The 21,187-nt window shown below is 55.3% G+C and overlaps 1 protein-coding gene across 1 annotated transcript in view; it reads right to left on the bottom strand.

Annotated features, from left to right (window-relative positions):
* The window catches only part of TCERG1L (transcription elongation regulator 1 like), a 57,647-nt gene that overhangs the window by 6,242 nt on the left and 30,218 nt on the right, over positions 1-21,187 (bottom strand). Inside the window, exons 5-10 of the mRNA XM_053983586.1 lie at positions 18,592-18,717; positions 12,584-12,678; positions 11,412-11,500; positions 7,615-7,769; positions 4,210-4,279; positions 2,889-3,024 (exon numbers count right to left, since the gene is read on the bottom strand). Coding sequence (XP_053839561.1) covers positions 2,889-3,024; positions 4,210-4,279; positions 7,615-7,769; positions 11,412-11,500; positions 12,584-12,678; positions 18,592-18,717 — 671 coding nt within the window. The remainder of the gene's footprint in view (positions 1-2,888; positions 3,025-4,209; positions 4,280-7,614; positions 7,770-11,411; positions 11,501-12,583; positions 12,679-18,591; positions 18,718-21,187) is intronic.

Below are 21,187 nucleotides of genomic sequence, written 5' to 3'. Positions count from 1 at the left end.
ACTGGAAAATCCTAAATTCAGGCTGCCTTTGGGATGTGAGACCACTGGAAAATCCTAAATTCAGGCTGCCTTTAGGATGTGAGACCACTGGAAAATCCTAAATTCAGTTTGCCTTTAGGATGTGAGGCCATTGGAAAATCCTAAATTCAGGCTGCCTTTAGGATGTGAGACCACTGGAAAATCCTAAATTCAGTTTGCCTTTAGGATGTGAGGCCATTGGAAAATCCTAAATTCAGGCTGCATTTAGGATGTGAGACCACTGGAAAATCCTAAATTCAGTTTGCCTTTAGGATGTGAGGCCATTGGAAAATCCAAAATTCAGGCTGCATTTAGGATGTGAGACCACTGGAAAATCCTAAATTCAGGCTGCCTTTGGGACGTGAGACCATTGGAAAATCCAAAATTCAGGCTGCCTTTGGGATACCCCAAGCTCAGGCTGCCTTTGGGATGTGAGACCATTGGAAAATCCTAAATTCAGGCTGCCTTTGGGATGTGAGACCACTGGAAAATCCTAAATTCAGGCTGCCTTTGGGATGTGAGATCATTGGAAAATCCTAAATTCAGGCTGCCTTTGGGACGTGAGGCCATTGGAAAATCCTAAATTCAGGCTGCCTTTGGGACGTGAGACCATTGGAAAATCCAAAATTCAGGCTGCCTTTGGGATACCCCAAGCTCAGGCTGCCTTTGGGATGTGAGACCACTGGAAAATCCTAAATTCAGGCTGCCTTTAGGATGTGAGACCACTGGAAAATCCTAAATTCAGGCTGCCTTTGGGATGTGAGGCCATTGGAAAATCCTAAATTCAGGCTGCCTTTGGGATGTGAAACCACTGGATTACCCAAAGCTCAGGCTGCCTTTGGGATGTGAGGCCAAGTCCCCCCAACATCCCCGTCCCCCAGCCCCAGCTCCCCTCCCTGTGCCCCCTTGCCCTGGGCTTTCCAGCACCAGGAATCCTCTTTTCCTGCCGTCTTTCACACTCTCCTGGACATCAGCTTTGCTCCCAGCACAAATCCCACTCTGAGCTAAGGCTAATTAAGCTCAGACTAGTTCATCACATAATCATTCCTGCTGATGATTTTGTGCTTAGCAATTACTACGCTGCACATTTGGCAAACATCACCTAAAATAACCTGGTGTTTCTGATTTCATTCCAGTTACACTTCGCACACAAATCCCCCTCTCTCCCCGGGATTAAGAAGGGAAAACCTTGAGAAAAAAACACCCTGTGGAATCCTTTCAGAAGCCTTGAGAGCAGCCCAGCAGGGAGAAGACTTTCCTGGAAATGCTGGCTTAGAACGTGGATATTTTGATGCTGGGTGGGAGACAGAGCCAGGAAGAACCTTAAAATTTCCCCTTCCTCTTAGAATTTTGTGGAAACTTTGAAGCTTCCAGAAGAATATCCAGATTACATTTTGACAGAGGAAAACTCACCCCAGACTTCAGGATAAAGAGTGCCTGTATCTTGGAGCTCCCCCAAAGCCCCTCTATTTTTAAAACGTTACAATAAATATTCTTCTCTTGACATAATTTCTGTAGGAAGCTGCAGAACTCCACTGGCAAACTCCATCTGCTTCGAGCTCTTTGTGATTCCATCCAGCAACTCCTTGAGGAGGAAAGGGCAGGGGATGGTCATGAAATAATCAGATTTAAATGGCATTAATGGTCTCCCTGTGCTTCAGCCACGCCAAGCAGCTGCTGCTGAGCTGGACAGTTGGAAAATGTTCAGGGTAAAAGCAAAGTAACCTCTTCTCTCCTCATTTTTAAACATCAGCGAATCCAAACAGTGAATTTCCTAAATTTCTTTATTTTAGGAGCAAATATTACATAGGAACACCTGAAATTCCTGTCCTAGAACACCCCTGATCCTTCCAAATACTGACTTATTGCCCCCCGAGTTCCAATCCGCCAGCAAAGTCTTCACCCAGGGCTCCTTCATGGCCCTTCTGCATCTCTGCAGCATAAATAACAAGCTGTATTAATAAAGCAGCTCTGGCGTGGGGATAATTCATTGCTGAGCTGCTGAAGCTCTAATTATGCCCCTTTAAAGCCTGCTGATTGCTGGGATAAATTTTACAGGCTTTAGTGCCTGACAAGAGCCACCTTGGGCTGTATTTCCTACAGGAGTGACGTTCCCTTTATGGGGCACACGTGGCAGTGTGGGGGAGGCAGAGGATCTGCACCCACTGCTCATTTTACACCTCCCTGTCCCCACTGAGCCCAGCCCCGGAGCATTCCCTGCTCCTGCAGCTCAGCACAGCTGGAACCACCTCCAGAACATCCCTTCCCAAGGATCTGGATACGCATTCATGGCTTTATGCTGCTAGAGGATGGGGTTAGATGGGATTTTGGGCAGGAATTGTTCCCTGGCAGGGTGGGCAGCGGCTGGGATGGAATTCCCAGAGCAGCTGGGGCTGCCCCTGGATCCCTGGCAGTGCCCAGGGCCAGGCTGGACACTGGGGCTGCAGCACCTGGGTCAGTGGGAGGTGTCCCTGCCGTGGCAGGGGTGGCACTGGCTGGGATTTGGGGTCCTTTCCAACCCAAAGCACTGGTGATCCCACGGGTTTGGATGGGCAGTCAGTGAATTGGCTCCCCGGTGCTGGAATTCCTGGAGTTTGTGGTGATGGACACCCCGGAGCTGGCCAGGACAGGCCAGTGCCCACAGCCCCACGTCCCCCTGAGCCCCTGACCGTGCTGGGAGAGCCGCTGCCCCTGGACATCCCTGGGGGTTTGCCCGGAAAGGGTCCCCGTTCCCAGGGGTGGCAGCGGGGACACGCCACCAGCAGTGTCACCAGGGCTCAGGGACAGAGCCCCAGCGCTGCTGGCTGCCTGGCCAGGGCCAGGGCACGGCCCCAGGAGCCTGCTGTGCCCCGGGAAGGGCTGTTCCTCACCCCCCTCTCCAGCAGCATGTCCCTGAAGTGGGTGATCCTCTCCTCCAGGGGCGGTGAGATCCGCGGGGCCGAGCCTTCCTCCCCTGCCTGCTCCTCCTCAGCGCCAGCCGGGCCCGCAGCCTGGCACTCCTCTGTTCTGTGAGGGCAAGAGAGACTTTAATCCCCCCTGGGACATCCCAGAAGCTGCCACGCTCACGGCTGGGCACCAAACCTGAGGCTGGAGGCAGCTGCGGGGAGCTGCAGCAGCTCCTGCCCAGGCAGGACGGTCACTCGGGGCCCTCAGAGGGATCCGACAGCCAAACCCAAAGTGACAGCTTCACACAGCCCTTGCCAAGGAGCAGGGACCTCAAAGGGGTCATTTTTTCATGCCAAAAATCACAATAAAGGATCCAATTCAGCACAGCTGTAATAATCCACTGATGCCTCAGGTTTAGCTTTTCTATTTTTCACATTCTGTGCTGCTTTAGTGTGAGGGTCTGGGCTTCACATCAGGGGATGCTGAGCTCTCTGCACAGAGCAGGGAGACAAAACAATTCCTGCTCCAGCTGGGCACCAAGGACAAATGATCCAAACCTCAGCCCAGGAGCACAAACAGCGTGGGCTGGAGAGAGAAAAACAAGCAGGATGGGAGTGCATGGGCTAAAGCTGGAATGGGACAATGAACTGCAAGGTGCAAATGGAGCAGAGCTGATCCCAGTGAGAGCCCCCGGGAGCGCTCGTGCATTTTGGGACCATTTTGGTTCATCTTGGGTGCAGCCCTGGCTGGGCTCTGGTGCTGCCCAAGGTGGGTCCATGAGGAGATCCTTGGAATAAATCCCTGCTTTATTCTGTGGCTCTGCCCAGCCTCTGCTCCAGGGCAGCCTCACCAGCACAAAGGCTGTGCCTGCCCCCTGGGAAGGACACCTGGCATGGACTGGGCAGCCTGCAGAGCTCAGAGCTGCTTTTCCAGTCGTGCCTTCAGCAGAATGTGGAGCTCACGTGGGATTGAAGGTCAGTAACAGCAGCAGCTGGGGCTGAGCCTGCAAGCCTGAGAGCAGGGAAGAACTGCAGCACTTGAGGGAGGGAATCCTTTATCCAGTGCCTTTGGAATAAACCCACAGCCTTGCCTGGAGCCATATGATAAAGGGAGAGTTCCCCAGGCATAAACGGGGCATGTCCAGGGGAAACAGAGAGCACAGAGAATCCTGGCTCAGCTGAGGACTGCACACCTGGAGATTGCTCCCATCACTCACCCACACAGAAGCAAAGCTGCTTTAACTCGCCCTTCTTTGTACCAACCCTTCCCACCGTTAGACAGAAACAAGGGAACTTTAGAACTCACTTATTTCTCTTGGTTTTGATGCTCAGATCATCGTTTTCATCCCCTGGACAGGAGCTAACACACTTGTCTGCTGAAAAGAAAGAAGTCATTATCAGATTTGAACGAGATAAATGGGAATACAAATTCCTCAGATTGACTTCTCTCCCCTCGTCTCTGCTGCTCAGGTATTTCCTGGCTTTCAGCCCCCACAGAGGGTTTTAAAAATAACAAGTATTTTATAAAATCCTCGGAATTGCCTTCATCCAAATGAAAGCAACAGCAATAAAGTGACCGTTTCCAGTCAGCAAAATTCCTCATTTTTCATTCATGACATGATTGCTTTAAATCTTATTATTGCTTCACCTGCTCCTCCCTCCTCCCTTCCCTTCAAAAGGCAGCTGAAGACATTCCTGCAAAGTCATTTCCGCGCTGACAGCCTGAAGGATTCACGGGAGGTAACTCCCAGCAGAGCCTCCTCCTGTCCCATTGCTCCTCCTGGGACCAGCCAGTCTCAGGGGGCTCTCCCAGGAATTCCAGCACACCTGGCAGGGCTGGGGAGATCCAGCAATAACCCCCCCACTCCTGAGGCTGCAGAGCAGCTCCAAGGCCAGGTCAGCCCCTGCTCTGGCCTGGACACGGGTCCTCGAGGGACGCAGAGCTTGGATTTCCAGCCACAGACAAGGGGAGCAAATCCCGAATCTGCAAACAAATCTGGATTCTGAAACCTTTTCTCTTCACCTCCACCAGCTGCAGCTCTCACCAGAACCCCAAGGGATGCAGGAGTCAGATCCCTGCAGGGCCTGCACTGGAGGGCCCCCAGCACATGGGCTGGCAAATGTTCTGGATCCAGGGACGGGCCTCAGACTCTTGTCTGAGCGCCAAAGGGCCCAGAATATCCGGGGGAATTCCGAAAATGACACTGGTTCTCAGTAGGAATTCTACCAACCGTGCCCAGGGCCAGGCTGGACAGGGCTGGAGCACCTGGGACAGGTGGGATTTCCCTGGGCACTGGGTGGGATTTCATGTCCCTCCCAACCCAACCAATCCATGATTTGGTGACTCCACAATGTCCATTTTGTATTAATTAGCTGGGAAATGTTCCTCAGCCCCAGCAGCCAGGCAGACCCTTGAGCAGCCAGGAGGAGACCAAAGCAGATCAATTGCTCTGGGCCCTGGAGGAGCTGTCCCTGCTCTCCACCCCATGGGATGGCCTGATGGGAGCCCCTCAGGGAAGAGCCACATCAATCTCCTGGAGCAAACACTTGGTGGAGGAGGAGTGATGGAGAAATGAGGCATTTCTCATTTATGCCCGAATTTAAAAAGCACTTGATCCTCCAGCAAAGACAACCCAGAGCATCCCGTGGATAACTTTGCTTGACTTTTTTTTTTTTTTTTTTTTTTTTTTTAAGATGTTTGATTTGGAAATTCTAATTAAATCTCAGCAGCAGCCACTCAGCTAAATAAATGTGGGAAGCATTGTTGGGAACACTCAGCTCGTTTGTGTTATTTATTTACTGGAGATTACAAGCTAAGGGAAGAGGTAACAAATAATCCCCCTCACCTCAGAGCTAATCTATACTCATTATAAACTGCTCCAACCCTGAGCATCCACAGGGTCCAATTATAGCAGGGAGGATTAAGGCTATTTAACAACAATGGAAGTCATGGCCATAAAAAACCAGGAGCATGAATCAAATCTTTGTGGTAGAGATAATAAATGGAAAGGATGGAGCACAGCAAAAAATAGATTTTTTGAAGTGGCACCTCTCAGCCCTGACTTAAGACTCTTCTGTTAATTAATTACAGAGCAGGAACAATGATAGAGACCATGAACAATGACCCTCAGCTTTGTCTCTGGCCATCCCTTGGCAGGAATTCACTGAGCTTGCAGCAGATCCTGCCATTTAAAAGCTCCGTTTTTCTCCTGAAGAATGAATTTCAGCAGATAGGCTTTGGAGGAATTTCATCCACAGCTAAAGTTCTTCAAGCCATACACAAAAAAATGGTACAGAAATGTATACACAAGCACCTGCTGTGGAAATTCATAGAGGAAAATGGAATTACAGGCTGTGTCAACAGGAGGACACAGACACAGAACCCTCCTTGGAGCTGCTTTTCTGCTGACAGACAAGCTGAGCATGGCGCACGTTTATCTCCCTGCAGGCACGGGGGCTGCTGCTTCTGTGGGGTTTGCAGGGCTTCTTTGGGGTTTGCAATGGTTAGTTAGGGGTTTGCAATGGTTAATTAGGGGTTTGCAGGGCTTCTTTGGGGTTTGCAGGGGTTATTTGGGGTTTGCAGGGCTTCTTTGGGGTTTGCAATGGTTAGTTAGGGGTTTGCAATGGTTAATTAGGGGTTTGCAGGGGTTCTTTGGGGTTTGCAGGGCTTCTTTGGGGTTTGCAATGGTTAATTAGGGGTTTGCAGGGGTTCTTTGGGGTTTGCAATGGTTAGTTAGGGGTTTGCAGGGGTTCTTTGGGGTTTGCATCAGTTCATTGGGGTTTGCAGCCATTCATTGGGGTTTGCAGCAGTTCATTGGGGTTTGCAGGGGTTCTTTGGGGTTTGCAATGGTTAGTTAGGGGTCTGCAGTAGTTATTTGGGGTTTGCAATGGTTAATTAGGGGTTTGCAGGGGTTCTTTGGGGTTTGCAGGGGTTATTTGGGGTTTGCAGAGGTTCACTGGCAGCTGCCCCCCTGGACCAAAGGCAGTGCCCATCCCTGCTGCCCGGGGGGGACAGGGCAGGTCCTGCAGCAGCCTGGCAGTGCCACCACCCCGATTCAGTTACAAATCACAGCACTCGGAAGCAATCACAAAACTCTCACTTCTTCCCCGCTCGCCTTTTCTCCCTCCCCGCTGAGGGAGAAGCAGCAGTGGAGGACGGTGACTGTTCTCCCACCACCAAAAACCAGGATGCTCAAGAATCCCGAGCGGGCAGGCAAGGCCAGGAGCAGCTCCAAGGACTGCCAGGGCCGATGTCCCCCAGCCAGGGACACCGCTCCCAGCACAGCCAGAGCGGAGCCTCAGGAGCAGGGACACGGAGCGGCTCCCAGGAGCAGGGCAGCCTTTCCCCCAGAGCTCCCAGTGCCCGCAGGGACTCTCAGCTGGGCTTTCCCTCTGCGGTGGGCAGAGAGAGATCAGCTTTGGGAGCAGCTCACGCACGCTGCACTCGGGCAGGGAGACACGCTGTGCCTTCCCACCAAAGCCTCATCTCCTCTAGGGAGCCGCCTGCTTCCCCACTGCCAGCCAGGAGGAGGCTTGGTCCCCCACCAGCACGCCGGGGAAAACACGGATTTTGGGCGCACGACACTTTGCCCTCCGTTGGGAACGTCCCAGGCCACCCTGGCTGGCTGGGCTCTCACAGCTCCTGCGAGCACACCCAGCCCCAGGGGCTCCCGGGGCTCAGCCAGAGGGAAAGAGGCCCGGCTTTGGTTACTTGCTGCAGCCTCCAGCTTGCGCTTGTGCGGGGGGTCCTCGAGCAGCCGCTTGATGTCCCCGCGGTGCCTCAGGTCCAGCGGCCGCTCCCACACCGACAGCTGCATGGTGGGGTTGAAGAAGAACACCCGGTCATCTCCAGTCCAGACCACACACCTGCTCCGAGCGACAAAGCAGCCTTAGAGCCTGGCCAGAGACCAGGAACGTGCCCGCAGCGGGGGCTCTGCAGCCCTGGCACCCCGGGACACCCCGGGGACACCTTGGGGACACCCTGGGCACACCCTGGGGACACCTTGGGGACACCCTGGGGACACCCAGGGACACCCCGGGGACACCCAGGGACACCCTGGGCACACCCAGGGACACCCTGGGGACACCCCGGGGACACCCAGGGACACCCTGGGCACACCCAGGGACACCCTGGGGACACCCCAGGGATACCCAGGGACACCCAGGGACACCCCGGGACACCCAGGGGACACCCCGGGGACACCCTGGGGACACCCCAGGGACACCCCGGGGACACCCAGGCACACCCCGGGCACACCCTGGGGACACCCCAGGGACACCCTGGGGACACCCAGGGACACCCAGGGACATCCAGGGACACCCTGGGGACACCCGGGGGACACCTCAGGCACACCCTGGGGACACCTTGGGGACACCCTGGGGACACCCAGGGACACCCTGGGCACACCCAGGGACACCCTGGGGACACCCCAGGGATACCCAGGGACACCCAGGGACACCCCGGGGACACCCCAGGGACACCCAGGGACACCCTGGGCACACCCCGGGCACACCCCAGGGACACCCAGGGACACCCTGGGGACACCCTGGGCACACCCCGGGCACACCCCAGCCTGGCCCTGCCCTGCCAGCCCTCCCCAGCACCCCGGGCAGGGAGCTCTGTCCTCACCCACCCACGGGCACAGGAAACAGCCCCGAGAAGCAGCAGGTGGAATATTCTGCCAGGGAAGGGCAAAAGGAGCAGGTGAGGCCCTGGTGCTCCCAGGAAGAGCCCCCACAGGAAAAGGCATTCCAGGTTCCGTGGCTGGGAGCAGCCAGGGGCAGGAGCCGTGGCCCTGTGTGCCCCCTGCCCGGATGCCACGGGCTGGCACGTGGCCATGGGAGCCTCACGTGTGCTGGTGGGGAAAGGTGCAGCCCCAGCACCCCTGTGCCATGCCCATGGCATCACCGTGACAGTACCATGGCAACTGTGTGCCAATCCCAGGGCATCCCCATGGCATCCCTGTGCCATGCCCATGGCATCCCAATGACATCCCTGTGCCATCCCTGTGGCATCCTAATAACATCCCAATGACATCCCTGTGCCATCCCTGTGCCATCCCAATGACACCCCTGTGCCATGCCAATGACATCCCAATGATATCCCTGTGCCATCCCTGTGCCATCCCAATGACACCCCTGTACCATCCCAATGACACCCCTGTACCATCCCAATGACATCCCTGTGCCATCCCTGTGCCATCCCAATGACATCCCTGTGCCATCCCTGTGCCATCCCAATGACACCCCTGTACCATCCCAATGACATCCCTGTGCCATCCCCATGGCATCCCAATGACATCCCTGTGCCATCCCCATGGCATTATAATGCCATCCCAATGACACCCCTGTACCATCCCAATGACATCCCTGTGCCAGCCCCATGGCATCCCAATGACATCCCTGTGCCATCCCTGTACCATCCCAATGACATCCCTGTGCCAGCCCCACCATCCCAGCCAGCCCCACCTCCCCTGAGAGGTGCCCCCCACCCCAGCACCCTGCCCCCACAGTTTAGGATGGAATCCGGGGATGTTTGGGATGTGACCAAGCTGTGCTGCAGCCCCTGGGCTTGGCCAGGGAAACCTGCAGGGCAGCAGTTCAGCTCCTTGTCCTGACGTTCATTTGCAACCAGCCAAAATAATATGAAAATAACTATTGCAGCATCCTTAACAGACACCCAAACACCTGGAGATGTGCGTCCCTAAATCTGCATGTAAATAAACAAACAGAATTTCCATCTCAGGCTGGCGCCTCCTGAATCCCAATGAGAGCTAAACCCCCCTGGCTGAGACACACACTCTGCTGGGAGGAAAATGCTGCTGGCTCTGAAGCAAAAACACCTGGAAGGAACAACCCCTACAATTACAAGCTCTGATGCTTAATTGTTATTAAAAGCAGGGAGTGAAGCTGGGTTTGGAAGGGTCTGGTCCAGGTAAAGGACTGGAAATAGGAAAAGTGCTCCCTCACTGCAGGAGGAGGAGTTACAACCCAGCACACCCCATGGGGGACAGGCAAGATCCCAGAAAATTGGCTGTACAAACCCCTGGGAGTTTTGGCATCCTGGATTCGGTGACATGCATGTGATAAATATCTTTAATAACCTTTCTAAGCCATTATCTATGTAGCTCTATATAATATATAGCACACATACTACAAATACTTCAGGAATACTTCATGTTTCTTTTCAGGCACAATGGTTTGGATCACAAACCACTGGATCTCTCACAGGAGAGGTTCTTTTTTGGAACTGGAATGATTTGGAAGAGTTATGGCACTGTGGGAAGCTCTGTTCTCCCAGAAACCCTGAGCCCCTCCTGGAGAACACCACAGGGATGGGCAGGAACAGTCCAAAGCAAGGCTCCAGAAGCAGCCCAGCTCTTCCAGAAGGAAGGGGAAATCCAGGAATTCAGGTGAAGAGACAGGCTTGGCTGGCAGGGTGAGATGGGATCGCTGGCTGTGCCCAAGGCCAGGCTGGATGGGGCTTGGAGCAAAGATCCCATGGCTGTCAGCCCCTAGGTGTAAACTAAATAAACTAAACCAGGTATAAACCACCTATTCTAGGGGTAAAAGAGATGTAAATCCTTCTCTCAGCCACTCAGGCCACAAAGTGCAGAAAGGTTTGTCTGTTTAAAAGTGCCACAGGCCTCCTGCTGCCAGTGCTCAGGGAGTGGGGAGCACGAGCCACAGCCTGGGTCAGACACCCCGCAGCATGCAGGGCAGGCAGGGTCACCCACTGCCACCAGGGAACGGGGACAGGCAGCACCTGCCCTGAAGGTAACACCATTTCCTACAAGTGCTGCTTTTCCTCTCTGCCCCCCGTGCCAGCCGCCCTGCAGAGCCCGGGCTCCGGCTGCTGCTCCCTCCCACGCCCTCCTGTCACAGGCATTTCTTCTCTCTCTCAGGATTTTTCACAGAGCAGCACAGAGAGAAGAAAGAGAAAACAATTTCTATTCCTGCTCCTTGTTTTCCCCATGTGGAATGTGCTTGGAGAATTGTTTCCCTGGGGGGATTGCTTGGTTGGATTCTGGTGAGGATTGTTTGGGGCTGGTGGCCAATCCAATCCAGCCCAATCCAATCCAATCCAATCCAACCCAATCCAATCCAATCCAATCCAATCCAATCCAGCCCAATCCAATCCAATCCAATCCAATCCAATCCAGCCCAGCTGTGGCTGCACTCTCAGAGAGGGGCACGAGTTGGGAGTGAGTTAGAGATGGGAGTTAGAACAAGTAGGTTTGTAGCTTTAGTATCTCCTTTAAATAGTATATTAATGAATTATAGCATAGTTCTAATAAAGAAATCATTCAGCCTCCTGAGCTGGAGTCACACACCAGCATTCCTTCCCCCCGGGTTCACCTGCGTTTACAATGCCCTCCCTCAGGGCAAGCTCTGCCAGAAGCTCCCGGCCGAGCTGCTGAAGCCCCTGGCAGTGCTTTGCCCCGTGGCAGCCCAGGAAGGCTCCTGGGGAAGGGGTGGCACAGGGGAAGGGCCCTGGCAGCTCCTCACCACGGGGATCCTGGCACCGGGGCCGACGCCACGGGCTTGTTCCCGCTGGAAGCGCTGTCAGCCTCACGCAGGAGCTTGAAGGAGCGATCCTGGAGACACAGAGGGATGGGTTAACAAACACAGCAGGTGCACAGAGCTGCTCCTGGGGTACCAACACCCCCTCAGCCTGCAGGGGGGCACCCCACGGCCAGAACTGCAGCAGAGGCTTTATGGACAGCCAGCTGCCTCTGGAACAGCCCAGGGAAATGGGGATTACAGAGATGCCTCCCCGCTTAGAGCAGCAGGCACGAGAAAGCAGCCAAGCAGTTCTGTCCATGCCAGCAGCTCCCATGGCACAGCGGGTGAGGGATAACCCCGAGGGTGGCACCCAGCAGGGCAGGAACCAGCCCAGGAGCAGGGGGTGCTCCCCGGGGCCAGGGGGGGCTGTGCCAGCCCTGATCCTTCCAGCAGCTCCTCTGGGACTGCTCAGGGCCATCACCATTGCAGGAGTGACTGACTGTCCCCCAGCTGCTCCTCTGTCCCCATCACACAGCAAAAAAATGCCTGGAGCTGCTGGACAGAGTCTGGAGGAGGCACCAAATGAGCCCGGGGCTGGAGCCCCTCTGGAGCCAGGCTGGGACACCTGGGGAGGCTCACCTGGAGAGGAGCAGCTCCAGGGAGAGCTCAGAGCTCTGCCAGGGCCTGAAGGGGCTCCAGGAGAGCTGGAGAGGGACTGGGGACAAGGATGGAGGGACAGGACACAGGGAATGGCTCCCACGGCCAGAGGGCAGGGATGGATGGGAGATTGGGAATTGGGAATTGTTCCCTGGCAGGGTGGGCAGCCCTGGCACAGCTGTGGCTGCCCCTGGATCCCTGGCAGTGCCCAAGGCCAGGTTGGACACTGGGGCTGGAGCACCTGGGACAGTGGGAGGTGTCCCTGCCATGGCAGGGGTGGCACTGGGTGGGATTTGGGGTCCCTTCCCACCCAAAGTGCTCTGGGATTCCATGGGGACCCTGAGTGTCCCCCTGGTCCCCTGACAGTGCCAGAGCTCCTGCACAGCTCCAAGGTAAATGAAATCCATGGCTTTTTAAATTCCACAGCGGGGAAGGATCCCGAGTGCCCAGCCCAGCCCTGACCTGGATTTGTGCAGCTCAGGGGCTCCCAGGGGCTCTGGAGAGGCTCCAGGACAGACCTTGTCACTGTCACTGCCCGTGGGGACACTCTTCCTGTCCGTGTGCAGGATCAGCGTCGGGGGGCAGGCGGCTCTGCTCGACTCCTTGCCACGCTCTGGGAAGGAAGGGAGCTCTTTTAACGTGGAATAAATAAACTCACAACAGGCCAAAAGTGCTGAACAAAGCCCAGACTGCTGCCCGTGGCCCTGAGCCTCCTCCTGCCACCTCCTCGTCCTTCACTCGCAGCCCCTCGTGCCCAGGGTGCCTCTGCAGACACCCCGGTTCAGTGGGACACACTCCAGAGCTCTGCTCTGCACCTGGGCTGGTGTCCTGAGCCCCCACGGGACATCCTGCTCGGGGACACGTCCCCACCCCGCTGGGCAGGGCTGGCCTCATGGCTGAGCTCCAGGAGCTCGGGGGGTTTTCCCAGCCTGAAGCAGTCCCTGATCCTCTCTTCCCCCTGGGCACCCCCTTGTTCCCAGCCCAGGGTCCTGCAGTGCCAGGCAAGCTCTGTGGGAATCCCCAGGGAGAGCTGCATCCATTTCCAGGGGAAGCAGGGAAATACCATTTCCTGCCCTGTACAGAGGGCTGGCTCCATCCCGAAATCCCAAACCCTGACCTGTCTGCTGCCTACAGAAGGTGTGACAGCAGAGGGACAGCAGGGAAGGCAGGGAAAGGCAGCAGGTGTGGGACAGACCCAACGTCCCAACAAAGGAGGCTGCACAGAAGACGTTAAGAAATATGGGATTGTCTAAATTTGGGGGGTTTTCTCTGCTTGTCCTCTTCAAACACATATTTGGGGTCTGAGCCGAGGGGAGCTGGCCCATCCCTCCTGCAGCAGGGAGGACAAGGTGTGTGTGACCCCTCTGTACCCCCCCCAGTCCTGGGGGTGTCCCCAGCCCCCTCCCACGTGTCCCTGGCTGCCCCTGGATCCCTGGAGTGTCCCAGGCCAGGCTGGACCTTGGGGCTTGGAGCACCTGGCACAGGGAAAGGGGATGGGATGGGGTGGGATTGCAGCCCAGAGCACTCTGGATTCCGTGGGGCAGATTCACGTCGAAATGCTATTCCAATTATTTCGGAATTCCTCAGGGTACAGAACAGGCCCCCATTCGACTCTGCTTCCCTCGGAATATCTCAGAATAATAAAACATTAAATCCATGGCATTTTGCTCAGAAGATGGCTTTATGGGAGCAAAAAAAAGGAAGATTTACAAACCAGAGCCATTAATTTCCACATTAAAGGAGCCAGGCGCAGGGAGCTGCTGATACACATCAAAAAGGGATCGAGATTCATCTTCCTTCCCTGCATATCTGGTAATTGGGAATCAAAGCCTTCCCAGGCACTTTGGTCCTCTGGACACAGGGAGGTGACAGCCGGTGTCAGTGCCTCCTCCTGCCTGGCTGCTGGCAGGGAAGGACAGCCCTCAGCGAGGCTGGCACAGAGGGGTGGCACAGGGCCACTGCCAGGGGACCAGCAGTGCCCCAGGGAGCACGAGCCATGGCCAGAGGGGACGCTGGTACTGTTACAGCCAGCACTGATTTGAGAAGCAGCCGTGGACTCCATCCATGGGAAATCCAGGATGGATTTCATCCCACAGGCACGTGGGCTCGGGAGACGGGAAACAGTCCCTGGCTTTGGACTGATACAAACCATGGGTTGGGAGGGATCCCAAATCCCACCCAGTGCCACCCCTGCCACGGCAGGGACACCTCCCACTGTCCCAGGTGCTCCAGCCCCAGTGTCCAGCCTGGCCTTGGGCACTGCCAGGGATCCAGGGGCAGCCCCAGCTGCTCTGGGAATTCACCCTGTGCCAGGGCTGCCCACCCTGCCAGGCAGGAATACACAGATGTCAGCTGCAGATTGGAGCTGCAAGAGGAGCAGAGCCCAAGCTCTGGAGCTCAGCTCTGTGCAAAGGCACGACCAGCCCAGAGCAGTGGCCTCGGCCGTTCTCAGTGAGGTGAGGCTCGGAGCAGGGAGTGCTGCTGTGGGCACAGAGCCCCTGCTCCTGAGCCTGCCCTGCTCCCGAGGGGACACTGCTGCAGCAGCCAGGCAGCCTCTGCTCCCTCCGGGGACATCTCCCTCTGCTTTTCCTCCTGGGAATTCTCCCTCTGCTTTTCCTCCTCCGACATCTCCCTCTGCTTTTCCTCCTGGGAATTCTCCCTCTGCTTTTCCTCCTCCGACATCTCCCTCTGCTTTTCCTCCTGGGAATTCTCCCTCTCCTTTTCCTCCTGGGAATTCTCTCTCTCCTTTTCTTTCCCGGGACATCTCCCTCTGCTTTTCCCTCCTGGGAATTCTCCCTCTCTTTTTCTTTCCTAGGACATCTCCCTCTCCTTTTCCTTTCTGGGAATCTCCCTCTCCTTTTCCCTCCTGGGAATCTCCCTCTCCTTTTCCCTCCTAGGAGAGCTCTCTCTCCTTTTCCTCCTGGGAATCTCCCTCTCCTTTTCCCTCCTAGGAGAGCTCTCTCTCCTTTTCCTCCTGGGAATCTCCCTCTCCTTTTCCCTCCTGGGAATTCTTCCTCTCCTTTTCCTCCTGGGAATTCTCTCTCTCCTTTTCCCTCCTGGAACATCTCCCTCTCCTTTTCCTTTCTGGGAATCTCCCTCTCCTTTCTCTCCTGGGAATCTCCCTCTCCTTTTCCTCCTGGGAAAGCTCCCTCCCAGCACAGCCCAGGTCCCAGGGAGACCCCTGGGTGCTGCAGCCATGGTGAGCTCCTGCAGCAGCAGCTCCTCGGGCATTCCCGTGTGGAACACGCTGCCACAGCGTTCTGGGCAGTCAGCACGTAGAAAAGAAGATGGGAATAAAAAAAGAAAAAAAAAAAAAAAAAAAGAAGAAGAAGAAGAAAAACCAAACAACCAATAAAATAAAATAACAAAGGGAAGCCCTGGAGCCTGTGCACAGCAGGAGCCATTCAGTTTATTCAGTTTTACACCTGCCCTTGAACGCTGAGTGTTTGCCTGCAGTGCAAGGGAAAGGGGGAAATAATCCCAGGTTGTTCCTCCCTCCCCAGGCAGGCTCAGGGATGCCCCGGGGCAGGAGCAGCCAGCCCTGGAGCGGGGCTGGCTGTGCCAGGGAGGAGCCCCAGGCCCCCCTGCTTCCCAAGGGGCGCTGCCAGTGCCTCCCCCACCCCTGGAGACCTGCCCTCCTCTGCCCACGCTGGCAGCGACCAGCAGAGGTGTTCACTGGGCACTCCTTCACCCTGCGCTCCTTAATTAACCTCTGCCCCATCCTAAGTGCACAAACGGAGCTGCAGCCTGGCACTGAAGCCATCGTGAGACGCTTCCATCTCTTTTTTTCACCCCAAAGTCAGCAGCACAACCAGCACTGGTGAGCTCTGCGCGGCTGCTGCAGGAAGAGAGGAGATAAAGGCTCCTGATTAAAGAGGCTTCTCCCAGGCTCCAGGCAGCACAGGGACATGAATAATTCACAGCATGGCAAGGAAAGGTGAAGCAGCAAAACTGCCTTGGGTATGGCACAGAGGATGTTGGGTGTGATCACAAACATCTCCCTAAAAAGCAGAATTAGAGAGGGAGGGGAAGAGGGAAGATGGATTCATGCCATGAGGAGCTGTGGACAAGGCATAGTCAAAATTTTTTTTTGTAAGAGGCCAAACCTCCATTAATCTCAAGAAAGTTTAACAGTTTGACTCTTAAGTGCTCCCAAGAACCGGATTTATTAAGTACACACATCCCACACTGTGGGTTCATCCTCCCCCAGAACCTCCCCAGGCCAGCTCCGTCTGTCCCCACAACCTCATGGCTCTGGTGTTCAGATCAGCCTAAATCCTTCCCTGACTGATCCCCAGCTCCTCCTCTGCTGGCTCTTACTCTATCCAAGTGTGGGATCCCAGCTCTGGTGCCACCAGCCGGATCCTGCCCCAATCCAGGGACACAGCTCCTGCCTGCCCGGGCTGGCTTCCCCTTTAACTCTGCGTCTTTGCTGCTCTGAGCACTCCTGCTGTGCCCTCCAAGTGCTGCTTTCCCCTCTCAGAACCAATCTCGAGCTGAGTTTTTCTCCTTCCTGCAGCCAGCAGTGCCCACCGTGGCTGTTACTGCTCAGGGGATCTGGAATGGGAACAGGAGAACAGCCCACGGAATTCTGTGCTGGTGTGCAGAGAACAGCCCACACGAATTCTGTGTGGGTGTGGAGAGAACAGCCCACACGAATTCTGTGCTGGTGTGCAGAGAACAGCCCACACGAATTCTGCGTGGGTGTGCAGAGAACAGCCCACGGAATTCTGTGTGGGTGTGGAGAGAACAGCCCACACGAATTCTGCGTGGGTGTGCAGAGAACAGCCCACACGAATTCTGTGCTGGTGTGGAGAGAACAGCCCACGGAATTCTGTGCTGGTGTGCAGAGAACAGCCCACACGAATTCTGTGCTGGTGTGGAGAGAACAGCCCACACGAATTCTGTGTGGGTGTGCAGAGAACAGCCCACACGAATTCTGTGCTGGTGTGGAGAGAACAGCCCACACGAATTCTGTGCTGGTGTGGAGAGAACAGCCCACACGAATTCTGCGTGGGTGTGCAGAGAACAGCCCACACGAATTCTGTGTGGGTGTGCAGAGAACAGCCCACGGAATTCTGTGTGGGTGTGCAGAGAACAGCCCACGGAATTCTGTGTGGGTGTGCAGAGAACAGCCCACACGAATTCTGTGCTGGTGTGGAGAGAACAGCCCACACGAATTCTGTGTGGGTGTGCAGAGAACAGCCCACACGAATTCTGTGCTGGTGTGGAGAGAACAGCCCACACGAATTCTGTGTGGGTGTGCAGAGAACAGCCCACATGAATTCTGTGCTGGTGTGGAGAGAACAGCCCACACGAATTCTGTGTGGGTGTGCAGAGAACAGCCCACACAAATTCTGTGTGGGTGTGCAGAGAACAGCCCACATGAATTCTGTGCAGGTGTGGAGTTCAAGGACAGCTCACTCCATGGCTGGATTTCCCAGCACACAGCCACCCTGCCCAAGAGCTGCTCTTTGCCACTGCCCTGGAAATCATGGAACCACAGCCTGGTTTGGCTTGGGAGGGACCTTAAAGCCCATCCAGTCCCACCCTCCCAGGCTGTTCCAAGTCCTGTCCAACCTGGCCCTGGACCTTGCAGGGCTGGGGCAGCCACAGCTTCCCTGGGGCAGAGGGTCAGGTAGGTTATGTCTGGGCTGATCCCTGGAATCTCCTGACAAACACCTTTCTTCCCCAGAACAGCTCTGGGAGGTGCCCTGAGGGCCCCGTGGTGCCCACAAGGTGATGGTGGCAGCCCCTCCTTGGCTGAGTGGCCCCAGGTCAGGCAGGGAAGCAGCAGTGCAGCCCTGTGGGAGCCCAGCACACCCCTCTGGCTGCCCTGGCTGGCTCCAGACCCTGGCAGGGGGCTCAGAGACCCTGGCATGAAATCAAAAACACCTGTGGCTTCCATTTCAGCCCGTGGAACAAACTGCCAACTCTGTATGAGGAATTACAAGCCACAAGGGTTTGAGCAGTGTGGGAGTTGAGTTAACACAGGGTGGAAAAGTAGAATTTTGGGGGTTTTTAGAATGGGGTTCAGGGGACAAGATGGAGGGATTTGGGCGTGTCCTGACCTTCTTCTCCTTCTCCTTGCCCTCCATGTCTCGCTGTGCTGGTGACACTTTTCTGTTGGTTTCAGGCACAGACACACTGCCCAACATCAATGACAGACATTGGCACGTTATTGTAACCACGGCACACGGAGTTTTGGGTATAAAATGTGAACACAGCCCTGAGGGCAGACAGAATGCCATGGCCGAGCTGCTGGACAGAGCTCAGCAGGGCAGAGAGAGAATGTTCTAGATCAGGGAAAATAAACACCCTTGAGAAGCCGACCCTGCACATTCAGACTCCTCCTTTGGCTGTGGGGCTGGGAAATGAGGAATTTTACACTCTCGGGGCCACCTTGACACCCAGACCCTGAGATAGAAGCCCCAGCAGATGTGGGGGTCCCACCCCTGCAGGACGGGGCACAGCCTGGCTGCCAGGACACAGCCCACGCCACTCCAGCCCCGGGGACAGCACCCACCTGCTCGTGCCTGCTCCAGCAGGTTGGTGGCCACGAGGGTGACGGCGGGCGCGGACACGGCGGTGACACGGGTGACCTGTGCTGGCACCAGCGGCCCCACGGCAGCGTCCAGCCTGGAGGCAGAACCTGAGAGCAGAGCATAAGGGAGGAGTGGGATTTTCCCTGGTAAAGAACAGTCCCCTTCAAGACCCCCAGCGTTTTTGCCCAGCTCTTGGCACTCGAGGCCATGGGCAGCGGTGGGCACGGTGGGGGATCTCAGGGAGCTTTGCCAAGCCCAGTGATTCAGTGAATTCATCTGCTGAGCACATCTCCTGCCCCCACTGCAGGGTTAAAGCAAGGTTCGTGTTCAGCTCGATTCCTGGCCACGATGCCCATGGATTTGCAGCCAATAAACAGTGCCAGAAATTTAAAATTGATGAAAATGTGGCCCTCAAAGTCAGAATTTGCCAGGATAGATCAATGCCCTCCCAGCAGGTCACAGCAAGATCAGTGTTCTCATTTTAAATAACACTCCTCTGGTTTCCACTGGTACCCATCACAACTTCTTGGTGTCCCACTCTGTCCATGGGAAATTATTTTGCCAATACTTTAAAAGTGCAGCTTTCTCCAGGGATGCAGAGTCTGCACGGACAAGGCCCAGAGCAGAAACTCCCTGATTTGCTCCTGTGCATTGTTCATGAGCAATCAGTAACCCAGGGCTGCTGCTTGAGCCAGGCCAGTTCAACCAGGCTCCCCAGTCCTGCAGAGTAATTCCTGCCCTCTGCCACATCTGAGGTCAAACCTGGAGCATTCTTTTCCAATTAACTGGGTTAATTGAAAACTGGTTTTCAGAAGCTGAGCCACACAAGAGCCACCCAGCCCCATCTCCTGGCAGGGTAAATCCAGGAGTGCCAGCAGCAGTCCCATGTCCCATTTCCCAGCCAGCACTGTCAGTGCCATTTGCTGTGCACCACATCCCTGCTTTAAGGCAGACTGGGAATAACACAATTCCCAACAGGATTTCCTGTCCCTTCCTTTCACCAGCTACTTGTGGGCTATCAAACAGCTCCTGTCCCAGCTTCTGCACATTCTGGAATAACATGGATCATTTCTGAAACCTTCAGGCTGTTATAAAGGCCCACTCACACACCCTGAACGCTCTCATGGATCTGTGTCCCTACAATTCCAGGTGCCACAGCACAATATTCCAAGACAGAACATGGAATCCCAGCCTGCTGTGGGGCTGGAAGGGACCTCAAAGCCCACCAGTGCCACCCCCTGCCATGGCAGGGACACCTTCCCCTGTCCCAGGCTGCTCCAAGCCCCGTCCTTGGGTTCTGTGAATTCTCTGCACCCAAAAGTGGAATAATTTCCATAAGTTGCATAATTATCCCCTGCAATTCCAGCCAGCACTCGAGACGAGCTCTGCTCATTCCCCACCTCGGCTCCTGCCGCCTGCTCAAACGTGACTTGCCATTATATAATTTCAGCTGCTTCTTTATGTTGATTTATTATCCAATCCAGGAACAATATCAGTGCATCTTTTGATGTGATGGAAGCAATTATCCCACGGCTTCCATCCGCACCAGAGTCAAGTATATATAAATATATATTTATATACACATATATATGCATTTCATACATGCAGATCGAGTTCAACTGCTTATTTTAATTATAACTGCTGCTCACCAAATAAGCTGGAATGATTTAAGGCAGTCTTAACCTTTAAGGAATAAATATTTATGCTTTGGAGCTCTTTGTGCTTATGAAGAGCAGCCTTTGCAATGGATGGCTTTGGAATACAAATACAGCCTGGATGGAGCTGAATGTCAGGGTGCAGTATCAGCCTCTGCTCTGAACTGAACATAACCTGGGCTGGAATTACACCTGAGCGTGAACCCGCACGCCCAGGGCTTTATGATTAAATTTAGGCCAATTGTACTCTCAAACAATCCTGAGGAGGGGGAGGGAGGAGGAAAGCATTGTTCCTTGTGAAGTTTTGGGTGCTTGCAGAGCCAGGGCGGGCTGATGAGCAGCAGTGCCTCTGGAGAACTTCTGCCCGTTCCTGAGATCCCTTGAGCCATTTCCCAGCCTCTCCCACACACAGCCACCCCCACTCCCACTGCAACAGGGACACAGGGGCCAAAGGCAGGAGGGGAAGGGAGGGAAATGTGAGGATCCACTGCTCTGATCTGTGTGCCTGATGATGGACCCCAGAAGGGCCAAAGGCAGGAGGAGAAGGGAGGGAAATGTGAGGATCCACCTGCTCTGATCTGTGTGCCTGGTGATGGACTCCAGAGGGGCCAAAGGGCAGGAGGGGAAGGGAGGGAAATGTGAGGTATCCACTGCTCTGATCCGGTGTGCCTGGTGATGGACCCCAGAGGGGACATCTGGGCTGCTGAGGTTCCAGGGCTGGACTGAGTTCCAGGCAGCAAAGTGTGTGAGATGCCGTGCTGGGCACTTACCCCAGCCCCGTGGGATGTGAGGAGTGCCTGGAATTGGCAGCTCCGTGTGTGGGGGAGCTCCAGGAGCCAGCATCCCCTGCCTGGTGCTGCGGGGAAACCACAGCTCCTCATCAACACCACCGGCAGCATTTCCCACGGAACTCATCCCTGCT

This window comes from Vidua macroura, chromosome 8 (genome assembly GCF_024509145.1).
Source record: "Vidua macroura isolate BioBank_ID:100142 chromosome 8, ASM2450914v1, whole genome shotgun sequence".
Taxonomy (NCBI): Eukaryota; Metazoa; Chordata; class Aves; order Passeriformes; family Viduidae; genus Vidua; species Vidua macroura.
This window is presented reverse-complemented; position numbering and strand designations above follow the sequence as displayed.